At 40.5% G+C, this 13,528-nt stretch overlaps 1 protein-coding gene across 1 annotated transcript in view; it reads right to left on the bottom strand.

The window, feature by feature from the left end:
• iqsec3a (IQ motif and Sec7 domain ArfGEF 3a) overlaps nt 1-13,528 on the bottom strand; it is a 112,631-nt gene that overhangs the window by 67,206 nt on the left and 31,897 nt on the right. The window contains exon 4 of the mRNA XM_036577325.1: nt 3,245-3,367. Coding sequence (XP_036433218.1) covers nt 3,245-3,367 — 123 coding nt within the window. The remainder of the gene's footprint in view (nt 1-3,244; nt 3,368-13,528) is intronic.

Here is a 13,528-nt window from a genome sequence, read left to right as displayed (position 1 = left end):
TGGGGGAGTCCTAACTAGCGGGTGGAATTGGCGACAATTAAATTGGGGAGATAATTGGGTTAAAAATCCAAAAAAAAAAAACCATTACTGTGATGTTGATTCAAACAGAACTAGTTTTGCTGAGGGAGCTCAAAGTTTAGTGAATTTAAAGCCGGGTTAGTATTACATTAGGACATGCTGTATATTGAGTGATTACCGGCAAGATCTAAGATTGTGATTACAAATCTGCCATGTTTATAGTAGTATAAGTAACAATTCCGGCAGGAATGATATCCTATAATTCACCAAACTCAGAGCTCTTTCAGTAACAGCAGTCCTGCTCAAATCGCTAATCTATATATTATTTAGCCACATAACATGTCATTGTTTGAAAGTGTGGCATCTGTTCCATAATGATGCAAACATCTGTGCAATGATGTTTTGATCCGGGCTATTTGAGGTAATTTGGGAAAAATACAGAGATCTTTTGTCTTGTACGAATAGGCCGGTCAAATCACATAGAAATTACTTTACCTCCTTTGGTAAAACTAATCCAGCTCAAATAGGGCTATAAAAGGTAATTCACTCTGAAATTATTACTTACCAGACCTGTAAAATCTACAGACATGGCAGGTTCGGACTAGATAAAAATTACGGATCTTGTCGGTGATCACTCCGATTGCAGCACTTCCCCAGGTAAAACTAATCCAGCTTGAATATGGCTTAAATGATAGACAATTTTCCTTTTACCCCAAATGTAGTCAGTAAGCTAAGACATATTTGGTGTCTGAAGTTTGCTTCTTTAGTTTGGCACTGAAGCTATAAGGCTAACGTGGCTAACACACTAGAAGCTTAAACCTCACATATTAGCATCTTGCTTACTGCATGCCTAAATCATCACAGCCTTGCCCTAAACCATGTCAATGTGTTAAGTAATCTCAAACAGACTTGCTTGTGTAGTTTCTGACTATGTATAACATTCTGTTATCTACAGAAATGGACAAAAGCACCTCACATAGCCAAAACAGTAGTAGCAGCCATCTTCAAACCTGAGTTGTGTCCATTTTTGTCCAAAATGCTAACGCTGTGGCCATAATAGGCTTTCACTACTTGTTATCTATATGCACCTCGCAGCTCCACTGAGGAACTAAAGAAGCAAACTTCAGATGCCAAACAGGTCTCGGGCTGATCGACTACATTTGGTTTGAAGGAATCTGGTTAAATTTTTTGCTAAACTTTTGGTTGCATAACATACAAAAGAGTTTCATCCAAATGCTGGTGTGAAAAAAGGCAGTGAGATCCCTGTGCATTTACTGAAGTAGGCTATGCTCTCCTTTTCAAATATAACTGAATTCTGAAATTATTGAGACTCAGACTATCATTGAAGAGGCTGAACATGAATGGTCACTGGGAGAGAAAAAGCTTGATTTATTTTGCATTTTAGTAAGCCAGTGTTGAATGGGTTTAAAACAGGCCTAAACTCCTGGCTTATTATTCAGTGTTAACTCTTAATCTGACCTTTTTACTCTGTACGTATTATTCAAAAACAATAATACAGTATAATACCTTAATCTAATATTGAGTAAGTAATTTGGTATCTACTATGAAACTAATATGTAAGAATGTAAGTGTGGGCCCACATACAGAACCTTACCATTTAAACCAGGGCCATCTACAGTGTTGTCTGCGGGCCAAAGTTGGCCGTGAGGATGTTTAATTTGGCCCCCTAGAAGGTTAACCTAAACCCATCCCCTCACCAGCACTGAAGTATTTTAGTAATAGAATATAGTGTAATATTATAAAATACAATTTTTACTTAATTTAAAGCCCCTTACCTTCTTCATCTCTATGTTGTTTTGTATTTTTGGCCCACCACAGACATTGCACAGTGTGGCCCCCTGAGACAACAGGTTTAATTACCCCTGGTTTAACCCTTTATGATCAAAAAAGAGCCGATGGCTGCATTCAGACAGCGGAATGTATTCTGTCCAAAACACCATTATATCCTACAGCAGGACACAGATTCCGAGGGTTCCGCTTATTCCACCATGGAATGTTTTTCCTCCCCAACGATCCTCATCGACAGGATTGAAAAATTTTCAACTTCTGTGGAAAAGTTCCGCTCATCGCCTATCAATTTTCAGGTGGTAATCAATCAGAAAAGAAGGCGGGTCAAACTGAATCAGAGGGCGAATGTAGAGCTGGACAGTAGGACAGTTTGGCTTGCATTTGCAATGTACAAATATTCACTGCTTAGGGTTACTAACATCCTGTACGCTGTTATCACTGAAGTTTGTTAAAAAAAAACCTTGAAACAGACTACAAGTGGCCTTCATCCCCGTAGCTTAGTGAGTAGTTTACTTTAGTGCAAAAATATGATGTGTCTATTTGCTGGTTGTGGTGTTAAGGCACTTGCTAAGGTTTGCTAATGTTTATGTGGGATTATGATTATGAAGAACTGAACCTGGTGAAACTGCAATAAGTGCTAATTTTTAATTGTGGTGCGAGACGTTGAGTCAAGCCCATAACGCCGCCCATAAAGATCCACTCTGCTCTGTTCATAGGCTTGTTCACTTGTTCTGTACAATTCAGATGTGGATTTTTCTGGAATACGTTCCACTGTCGGAACGCATTTGTCGGTTCATTTACCTTTCTCCTTTAACAATGTGAATTCTCAGTGCTGTTGTTGTGTTTATTTTGATATGTAAAGAACATGATCTAATAAAGTTAAATTATTATTTTGTATAACAAACACAGGAATATAATTTATATTTCACTGGCCTGAAACTCTAGCAACCTGGATTTGTGCTCACACTCAGAAACTATCACAGTGCATCCAACAATAAAGGCAGCCCTGAGCTTCTTTTACACAGTGATAGGAAACACAGTAGCACACAGAAAGCTCCAATTTCACATGCTGATCCATTTTGTTATCACCAACATGGACACGCACGCTCACTAACTACTCTGGGGCAGGTTTTACTGAAAGGGGATAAAGCGTCTGAATGGATCGCAGTGAGACATTAGTTAGGATGAAATGAAATGTAATTTTTCAGTATCACTGAATAAATACATTCCAGTTTTATGGCAGCTGGTTCTGGCAGTTTGGGCCTGAGTGAATTTTCCTAAACGCTGCATTAGAGGTATGAGCTCTGGTGTATAATAGCTTTCTGTTCTTATCTCAGCCACACATATGGAGGTGGTGAGGGCACTGAGTGTGTGAGGGGCAGCAGAGCCAGCACTGTGTGTGTATGTGTGGTCTCACCTGAACGCCTCGATGAGCCGCTCCACTTTCTGCGCCTCACCCTGCACACGGATATGAGCCTGGAACTTTCTCAAAGCCTCGTCTAGCTCCATTCCGGAAAAATCCATCTCATCCACCACACAACTGCACAGGAAGGAGGGAAAGTGAGAGAGAGAGAGAGAGAGAGAGAGAGAGAGAGAGAGAGAGAGAGAGAGAGAGAGATTAAAACAGCCATATAGTCATGAAGAAGTGAATATAAGAGAGAAAGACATACAGAAAGAGGAAAGAGAGAGAGAGAGAGAGACAGAGAGACAGAGAGAGATTGAGAAGGAGAGAGAGAGAGAGAGAGAGAGAGAGAGAGAGAGAAAGAGACAGAGAGAAGCAGAGAGGGAGAGTGTGAGCAGAAGAGGGAGAGAGAGAAAAGAGAGAGGGGGAAAGGGGAATAGAAGTGGAAAGAAAGAAGGAGAGAGAAAGAAAGAAAAAGGAGAGAGAGGGAAAAGACACAAGAAAGAGAAGAAGAGAGAGAGAGAAAAGAGATGGCGAGACAGTTGCAGAAAGATGGAGAGAAAGAAAAGGGAAGAGATGGGGAGAAAACTGCAGAAAGACAGACAAAGAGAGCTGGAGAACAGAGAGGGGGAGAGAGAAAAAAGAGAGGAGACAGTTGTAGAAAGAGAGAGAGTGAGACAGAGAGAGAAAGAAAAGAGATATAGAAAGAGAAAGAAGAGAAAAAGAAAAAAGAAAGAGAAAAAGAGAAAGAGAGGGATAAAGAGAGAGATAGAGAAAGAAAAAAGAGGAGACAGTTGTAGAAAGAGACAGAGAGCGAGACAGAGAGTAGGAGAGAGAAAAAGAGATGGAGAGAAAAAGAGAGCGAGAGGAGGAGAAAAACGAGAAATAGAAGGGAGAGAAAAAAAGAGGAAAAAAGAAAGATAGAGAGATAGAGAGAGAGAGAGAGAGAGAGAGAGAGAGAGAGAGAGAAGAGAGAGAGAGACCTATAACAGTGGCATATCAGTCTCCTTTACCCTTTAGCATTAAGGATGCATGGATGCTCTCACACTCAGAGTGACAGGAAACACACACACACACACACACACACACACACACACACACACACACACACATAAACAAAGTGTGCCACATGGTTGAACTGCAATTAAAAAGATCACGACACTACTGCCTGAAGACTCCTCTGACATAAACGCACCACACTGTTTGGGAAATTCAGGAACTTTCTACTTTCTCCAGAAGTGATTAAAAAGGAGAAAACACGAACTTCACGATCCAGTGCGAAACGACCTGCAGTGCAGATCCAGACTGGGAGGAATATGCTAATTAAAGTTAGTTGCTGCAGTGCTGTCCATAAGTAACTGAGAAACGCGTGAATAATGACACAGTTGTTGTGCTGGTTCTGAAACGAAATGATGACTATGAGCTTGAAGTGCAGCTTGTCAGCTTTAATTTGGTGTTTACATCTATAATACACTGGGCACGGGTGTAAATCTCTGACCTCACAACCACTCAACTCCAACTCAAAACACTTACTGCAGAATGAAATCTCAGACAACAGAAAGAGTGACAGAGAAAGGGAGAAAGTGAGAGTGAGAAAAATGGAAAGAGAGAGAGAGAAGGAGAGAAAGGCTACATTCACATTACAAGCCTTATTGCTCAAATCAGATTTTTTGCTCAAGTTCAATCTCTCTGACACAATGGTTCACACTCGTTAAGGTAAGTGACTCAAATCTGTCATTAATGTGAACGAACCAGTGTCCTGAGATGACCCGCATGCGCACATCCTACTCCGTAACGTCACGTGAATGAATCACGTGCATCATCAACAAACAAACTAATGAGCAGAACGAGCCTTCGCTACGACGATAATGAACTCTGAGCAGCTCTCAGCTTCATTATTAGAGCGAGGCAACGGCGTAAAAGGTGAGATGTTTTGCTTTTCCACCATTTACAGGCTTTAACTTATACTCAGCGCTGCTGCCACGGCAAAACTGAATGCACATGAATTCCGATCTAAGCATTCTCATTAAGGTTGCATGTCCACGGACTGGATACGTATTCGATCTAGGACCACATATGAAAGGCTACGTTCACATTACCAGGTTGAAGTGGTGCAAATGCGTTTTTTTGCCCTAATGTGACTCTGATGTTTTCAGGGCTGTGTGGACACGCAAATCTGATCTTTTCAAATCCGACCTGAGCGACATTCATATGTGGTCCTAGATTGGACACATATCCGATTCGTGGCCATGCAACCTTAATGAGAACGCTCAGATCGGAATTCATGTGCTTCTTTTCCACTGCGCATGCGCCATCATTCAGCGTTACTACAGCAGCAGTGCCGAACAGAAGTTAAAGCCTGTAAACAGTGGAAAAGCAACACATATCATGCTTTTCGGCTTCATCTCGCTCTAGTAACAAAGAGCTGAGAGCTGATCAGAGTTCATTATCTTCGCAGTGAAGGCTTGTTCTGCTTGTTAGTTTGATTGCTGATGATACACGTTCACATCAATGACAGATTTGAATCACATACGTAAGCGAGTGTGAACCATCGTGTCAGAGAGATCAGCAATCTTGTAATGTGAACGTAGCCAAAGTGGTTCAGGTCAGATTCGAAAAGATCAGATTTGCGTGTCCACACAGCCCTGAAAATATCAGATCCGAGTCACGTTAGGGCAAAAAATCTGATTTGTGCCACTTTAAACTGGTAATGTGAACGTAACCAAAGAAAGAGAGACACAGTGAAGTAGAGAGTGTGTGTGAGAGAGAGATGGAAAGAGAAAAAGACAGAGAGAGTGAGGAGCAGAGAGCGAGAGAGGTAGAGAGAGGCGATCTACAGGGAAATAAATCACTTGGAACAGAGAGGCAATCTGTTTCTCCCTCTCTCCTTTGTCTGTTCATCTATCAGTAATGGTGAGGAGCTGATGAAGTGAATTCCAGTTAGAAAGAGAAAAGCACTCTAATTCATGGTTGAGCCAACTTGGGAGTCAACAGCAAACATCAAAGCAATGATGCACACACACACACACACACACACTTTCTTGGTTGGCAATAACTTAACATATTACATTTGAAGATATTTAGATGTTTTGCTCTTTTGAAGAACCAACTGATAAAATATATGACAGCAGAACAGTTAGAAATAGCCTGCTCTACATGTCTGATTGGCATCTTAATGAATAGGTGCTCGGAGATCATAAGATCACATATACATGAGTAAAGTGTGTGTGTGTGTGTGTGTGTGTGTATGTGTGTGTGTGTGTGTGTATGTGTGTGTGTGTGTGTGTGTGTGTGTGTGCGCAGGCTGATTAGAACATGCTGGGAGCATTACACAGGTCTACACAGCCCTCCAGATGGTGTGCTGTTTGTTCTGATGTAAAAGCGACAAGCAGAACATCAACCTCACTTTTCTCTGTAAACAAGACTGACTACATGCTCACACGTACACAGGCCTGTTATAATACACTATCAGTACATGGGTAATTCATATGTCCCATTTGTATTATTTGTATTACCTATATTTACCTGCTAGTAAACTCCCATCTGAAGCTGCTCAGCCTCTCTGTATACATACTAAAGTGCACACTCACCAGTACACACACAGCATACACCCATATCACACTCCCTGCACCCTAAAATAGCCTGCCTCTGCTCCTCCGGGCGGAGCTAAAAAGCAAATCTCTGTAGCCAGACTGCACACAGCACTTTACTCAATGTAGTAAAGCCAGAGCTGCCTCAGCCTTCCAAGAAGTCTCCAGCCTCCGGACTTTGTGGGGCTATTCAGACAAGAAGATACTCAAAGAAAGAGACTCAAGTATAGATGACCTGATCAACTAATCCAGCTCCAGTAGTTCTTTTATCCTTTAATGTTGAATATCTGCTGATTTCAAGACAGATCCTTTACAGTATTTTCATGCATAATACAGCATATAAGTACATTATGTGTAGCAAAATCAATCCAATTTAGGTGGGATGTGTTTCAGTATGAGCACAGTATGACAAACACTCTAACTCACTTTTGTTTTAATAACATTTTAGCGTTTCTTGAATATGCTACTTTTGTACAACCCCATTTCCAAAAAAGCTACGACGCTGTGCAGAATGTAAATAAAAATAGAATGCAATCATATGCAAATCATGTTAACCATAGTTTCCCGACTTTTTTGGAACGTGTTGTTGGCATCAAATTCAAAATGGGCATATATTTTTCAAAAACAATAAAATTTCTCAGTTTCAAGATTTGAAATGCTGCGTTTGTACTATTTTCAATTAAATATTGGGTTTAAATGATTTGCACATCATTGCATTTTGCTTTTATTTACATTTTGCACAGCATCCCATCTTTTTGGGAAATGGGGTTGTATTTTAAGTTGCTCAAAAGCAGCTGACTCCAGAATGCACTGCTTTATCACTGCTAAATGTGCAATGGTTGCACATAAACATTTTATGTGTGTCTAGTTTAAACATATTTTATAAATAAAATCTAGTTTGATAACAGTTGAACACTGGCATTTATTACTCAGGTATTACAAGTGGCTATTGACTAGTATTCATTTTCCATTCAAATAATTCCAGAATGCAGATATTTAGACTGCTTGTTAATTTCTGAAAATATTTGCAATGCACTTTCAAGGTAAGCTGGCTGGCTGAAAGAGTAAAAAACACGTCTCTGATGACAATTTTGTGCTGAATAAAGACAGAATTGATGTTTCATTTCTGACTTTTCAATGGCTGAGGTAAGTTTGAGTTATACTAATGCTAGCTTGGTTGTACAGGGTGATTCAAAAAGATTCATCCAATTTCAAAATGATTCATTTCACTAAATCTTTACAGAACAATGCAGTGAACTGTAAATGTTTAAATGAGCATAAAGTTTATTATGTAATTTTACAAGTGTTCAACATGACCTCCTCCAGCTGTACAGACAACATCAACGCCATAGTCAAGTTCATCCCATACTCGATTGAGCATGTTGGGTGTCACTGTACTGTACGGCTCTTTCAATGTGATTTTGGAGATTATCTAGTGTTGTGGAACCAACGCCGAACGCTCTGAGCTGCTGGAGGTTCACTGCCAACGAAAATCACATTGCACAGTTATGACGGATTCACTCTTATAAGTGGAGAACATGAAACGCTTTCTGCTCAGGGGTCGCCATCTCCTCGCAGACTGAAGGGAGCCATCTTCCAGTGAGAATCAGAAACTCTATGACCCCCTCTTTCAATTGGTATGTGATTGGTTCCTAGGCGCATCACGGTTGTAAAAATATGGCACTTTGAAATTGGATGAATCTTTTTAAATCACCCTGTATTTCTTAGCCTATAGCTCAGTGGCTAGGCCTGCAAGGATTTGGGGACACCACAGAGGTTCCCAGTGGTTGTATGATATTTTGCATAATGCATGCTGGGTATTGTAGTGATAAAGAAAAACATGAAAATGATATAAAATCATGAATTCTGTCAAACCAAAGAAGCTGAGGGATGCAGTGCTTTGTTACAGAATACTGTATTACAGAATACACAATAACATAAACTTTAGCTTTAGGCCCCTTTAATATAGCCAATACTGATCAACTGAACATGCCCAAACCAGCTCCAACAGTCATGTTTCAAACTGAACAGGCACATCCTTAGACTCGAGACATTAATCAGTCAGCATGTACCTTTTGGAAAGTGAGGTACTTTGGCTCTATGGGACAAATAAGGTCTGCTGCTGAGCTCTTGTCAGAAATGCTTTCTTTTTCATTGCAGAATAGCAAAAAACTTAGACCAAAGACTACCAGCTGTGTGTGTGTGAAGGAGAGATGAAAGAAAAGGTATGCTAATGGATTTGTGTGAGAGATGTTGTCTTCTTTTTTTTTGTCTTTTTTTTTTTGCTCCTTTTCCAAGGCCAGGCGCTCATTCTCCTGATCTTTAGGGAGTCTGGTAGACACGCACACACACCTGAAAGACAGAGTCTGTCCCATCTGTCTTGCTGCCTCCAAACCGCCGGTGCTTTTCAGCTTTTTAAAAGGCTCCAATAACAAAAGAATCATCTCTTTTTTAAAACTTGCCCCCATCAACAGCTTTTTTGAAAGGGGGGAAAAAGTCACTTTGAAGCATTTCTCTATTACAGTTTAATCTGCTTCTTACGGAGTGTGTGATGATAGACACAAACACACACACACAGAGTAAAATAGCTGTGCGCTTTCATCCCCACCTCAAAGCTGAAGGGTACAGAGCGAAGCCGTTATGTTCTTTCTGAGAGCAATCAAGCAGCCCTCCGTCCCTCTGATATTAAAGGGCCTGTCGATTGAGGACAGTTCAGTTGATTTCCCCCATCACCGCTCTCCCCGTTGCTAAGACCACGCTATTGCTTTCTAGCTCTTTTCTCTCCACGCTCACTTTCTGTCTCTGTCCATTTCTCTAGAGAGCAGGTTTTAATGGCAGCACACAGGCCAGTGTGTGTGTGTGTGTGGACTCTAAAAGCTCTCTTGTGTGGACACACACTGGCACAGTAATGACAGTGTCTGCACACACTGAGCACAGTATAGTTGAACAGTCAGACTAAGCCAGGAAAATAGAATTACAACAAATCAAAATACACACACTCTTGCATTCACTTACATTTCATGCAATGAATCTCGCTCAAACATACACATACTCACATATACAGCGGTCACCAAAAAGAATCTGTGCCACTATATGGCCAAAAGTAGGCCCTACCCCTAGACCATCACACCTATATGAGCATGTGGGACATCCTATTCCAAAACCATGGGCATTAATATGGAGTTACTTCCCCTTTGCAGCTATAAAAGCCTCCACTATTCTAGCAAGGCTCTCCTTATGAAGTGTGTTTGTGGGAATTTCTGGCCCTGGCTTGCAATTCATTGCAAAGGTGTTTTGGGGAAATTGAGGTCAGGGCTCTATGTAGGCCACTACTGTTCCTCCACACCAAACTTGTTAAGTCTTTACGGACCATGCTCTGTGCATAGTCAAGCTGGACCAGGAAAGGGCCTTCCTACACCACTCCAGCTGATGCTTGGTATTGTGCATAGTGGTCTGTGCAGCTGCTCAGTCATGGAAATCCATTTTATGAAGCTCCTGGCACACAGTTCTTGTGCTGATGTTGCTTCCAGAGGCAGACTGAAACTCTGTAGCAATTGATGCCACAGAGGAGATTTTTACGTGCTACATGCTTCTGTGCTCGACGGCCTCGCTCTGTGTGTTAGCATGGCTTACCACTTCGTGGCTGAGCTGTTGTTGCTCCTAGACACTTCCAGTTCACAATAATAGCACTTACAGTTGACTGTGGCAGATCTAGCAGGGCAGATGTTTTATTAACTGACTTGTGGCAGAGGTGGCATCCTATGACAGTGCCAGGTTTAGTCACTGAGCTCTTCAGTACGACCCATTCTACTGCCAGTGTTTGTCTATCAGGATTGCATGGCTATGTGTTTGATTTTATACAGGTGTTCTACAGCTGTGAGCAATGAGTGTGGCTAAAACACCTGAACTCAATGATTAGGAGGGCTGTCCACATACGTTTGACCATATAATGTATGGGCCATACTAAAAACTTTTTAGTATTTTGCCAACCTACCATCAGTCTACCATCTTTTTCCACACAATGAGTACCATCAGCTTCATGTTGTGCTAAAAGTGTTTTTCTCAGAAACATTTTATGAACGTTATTAAAGTTTATCCATGGTTGAAGTGAAATAATTTTCGGCCCATACAATAAGGGGAAACAAGTATTCACTTCTGGTTTTATTTAATATATTTCCAGTGTATTTATCCACACCAAATTTACACACACAATGTCTTTTGACTTTGTAATTATGAATATGAACAAAAAAGTACGTGCTCATAAGCATAAACAAAAATATGTTTAAAGGATATATATTTTATATCCTTCAGTAAATACGTAAAGCTAAACACTGAATGTTAATGGTGGAGTAGTTTAGCATGTTATCTATATTTTGACCTGTTTAGTCTGCTATCTTTAGCCAAGCTGTTAAGAAAATAAGTTGTCAGCCTCTCAGTTTAAACAAAACAAGGTTCTTACTTTACTTATCAATGACTTGGAGGTCCATCCTAGCAGCATAGCACAATAGATATAAGTGAGTTGGAGCATCAATACAGAAATCAGTTGTTGTGCAGCAGTCATAGGAGTACATGCATTGAGCATTTTACATCAGCTTTGAAAGCGGCTCAGCCAATCAGATTTTAGGGCTGGAACTATCTGTAGTAGAATGTTCCTATATTATGAAAACAGTGATTCACTTTCACACATTGATTGCAAAGGTGTTTTGCAGAAACTGAGGTCAGGGCTCTGTGTAGGCCACTTCCCCAAACTGCTGCTGCAAAGTTGGGAGCATATAATTGTCTAAAATGTCTTTGTATACTGTAGCATTAATATCGCCCGTTTACTGAAACTAAGGGGCCTTGCCCTAATGCTGAAAAACAGCCTCAGAAAACAAACTTTTCTGTTTGCACGACACATTCTGATAAGGTGCATTCTCTGATTTGTCCATCAGACTGCCAGATTAATCACTCTTGAGAATATATTTCCACTGGCTCTGTGCTTTACACTGCTGATACTTGGTATTGCGCATAGTGATCAGAGGTTTGTGTGCAGCAACTCAGCCATGGAAATCCTTTTCAAGAAGCTCTCAGCACACAGTTCTTGTGCTGATGTTGCTTCTAGAGGCAGGCTGAAACTCTGTAGCAATTGATGCAACAGAGGATAGGTGATTTTTATGTGCTACATGCATCAATGTCCGGTGGCCTCGCTCTGTGAGTTGGCATGGCTTACCACATTATGGCTGAGCTGTTGTTGTTCCTAGACATTTCCATTTCACAATAATAGCACTTACAGTTGACTGTGGCAGATCTAGCAGGTATACATTTTATTAACTGACTTGAGGCAAAGGTGGCATCTTATGACAGTGCTAGGTTTAGTTACTGAGCTCTTCAGTACGACCCATTCTACTGCCAGTGCTTGTCTATCGAGATTACATGGCTATGTGTTTGATTTTATACAGATTTTCTACAGCCGTGAGCAATGAGTGTGTCTAAAACACCTGAACTCAATGATTAGGAGGGCTGTCCACATACTTTTGGCCATATAATGTATGGGCCATACTAAAAACTTCCGCCTCTGTGCTTTCCAGTAGCTTTAGCGCAGTCTGGTTGGAATTCTTCAGCAGTCTTTTTCCACACAATGAGTCTACCATCAGCTTCATGTTGTGCAAAAAGTGTTTTTCTCCGAAACGTTTTATGAACGTTATTAAAGTTTATCCATGGTTGAAGTGTCCAAATAATTTTTGGGCCCATACAATAAGGGGAAACAAGTATTGAAACACTTTTGGTTTTATTTCATATATTTCCAGTGTATTTATCCACACCAAATTTACACACAAAAAAATTCTTTTGACTCTGTAAATAACGCCAAAAAAGTATGTGCTCATAAGCATAAATAAAATATGTTTAAAGGATATATATTTTATATCCTTCAGTAAATACTTATAAATAAAGCTTAGCATGTTAGCTATATTTAGCATGTTAGCTATATTTTGACATGTTTAGCCTGCTATCTTTAGCCAAGCTGTTAAGAAAATAAGCTGTCAGCCTCTCAGTTTAAACAAAACAAGACTCTTACTTTACTTATCAATGGCTTGGAGGTCCATCTGAGTAGCATAGTAGCATAGCACAATAGATATAAGTGAGTTGGCGCATTAATACAGAATTCAGTTGCTGTGCAGCGGTCATAGGAGTACATGCATTGAGCATTTTACATCAGCTTCGAACGCAGATCAGCCAATCAGATTTTAGGGCTGGAACTACCTGTAGTAGAATGGTCCTATATTATTAAAACAGTGATTCCAAATGTGTGAACAGTAGTTTATATTCACAAACACGTACATACATGCATACACAAACACTTTCACACATTCCCCACACAGACACACACACACACACACACACACACACACACACACACACATATACTGAGTATGAGAGTCTCAGTAATGTGAGCAGTGCAGCGTTCCCCCTGTGTGTGTGTGTGTGTGTGTGTGTGTGTGTGTGTGTGTGTGTGTGTGTTGTGGGCTCAGCTGTTGAGGAGCAGATCTCATTAAAAGATGCCACAGCTCTACAGAGCCACTGAGAAAAACAAACCCAAATGAATATCTCCATTTTACACACACAATATTCCCTCTATCTCTCTCTCTCTCTCTCTCTCTTTCTCTAACTCTCTATTTCTCTTTCTATTGACACACTATTCCTGTTTCTCTCTCCTTCTCTTTTTGTTTCT

Source organism: Colossoma macropomum, unplaced genomic scaffold (genome assembly GCF_904425465.1).
Source record: "Colossoma macropomum unplaced genomic scaffold, Colossoma_macropomum, whole genome shotgun sequence".
Lineage (NCBI taxonomy): Eukaryota > Metazoa > Chordata > Actinopteri > Characiformes > Serrasalmidae > Colossoma > Colossoma macropomum.
Note: the sequence above shows the minus strand (reverse complement) of the source record. Positions and strands in the feature narration are given on the sequence as shown.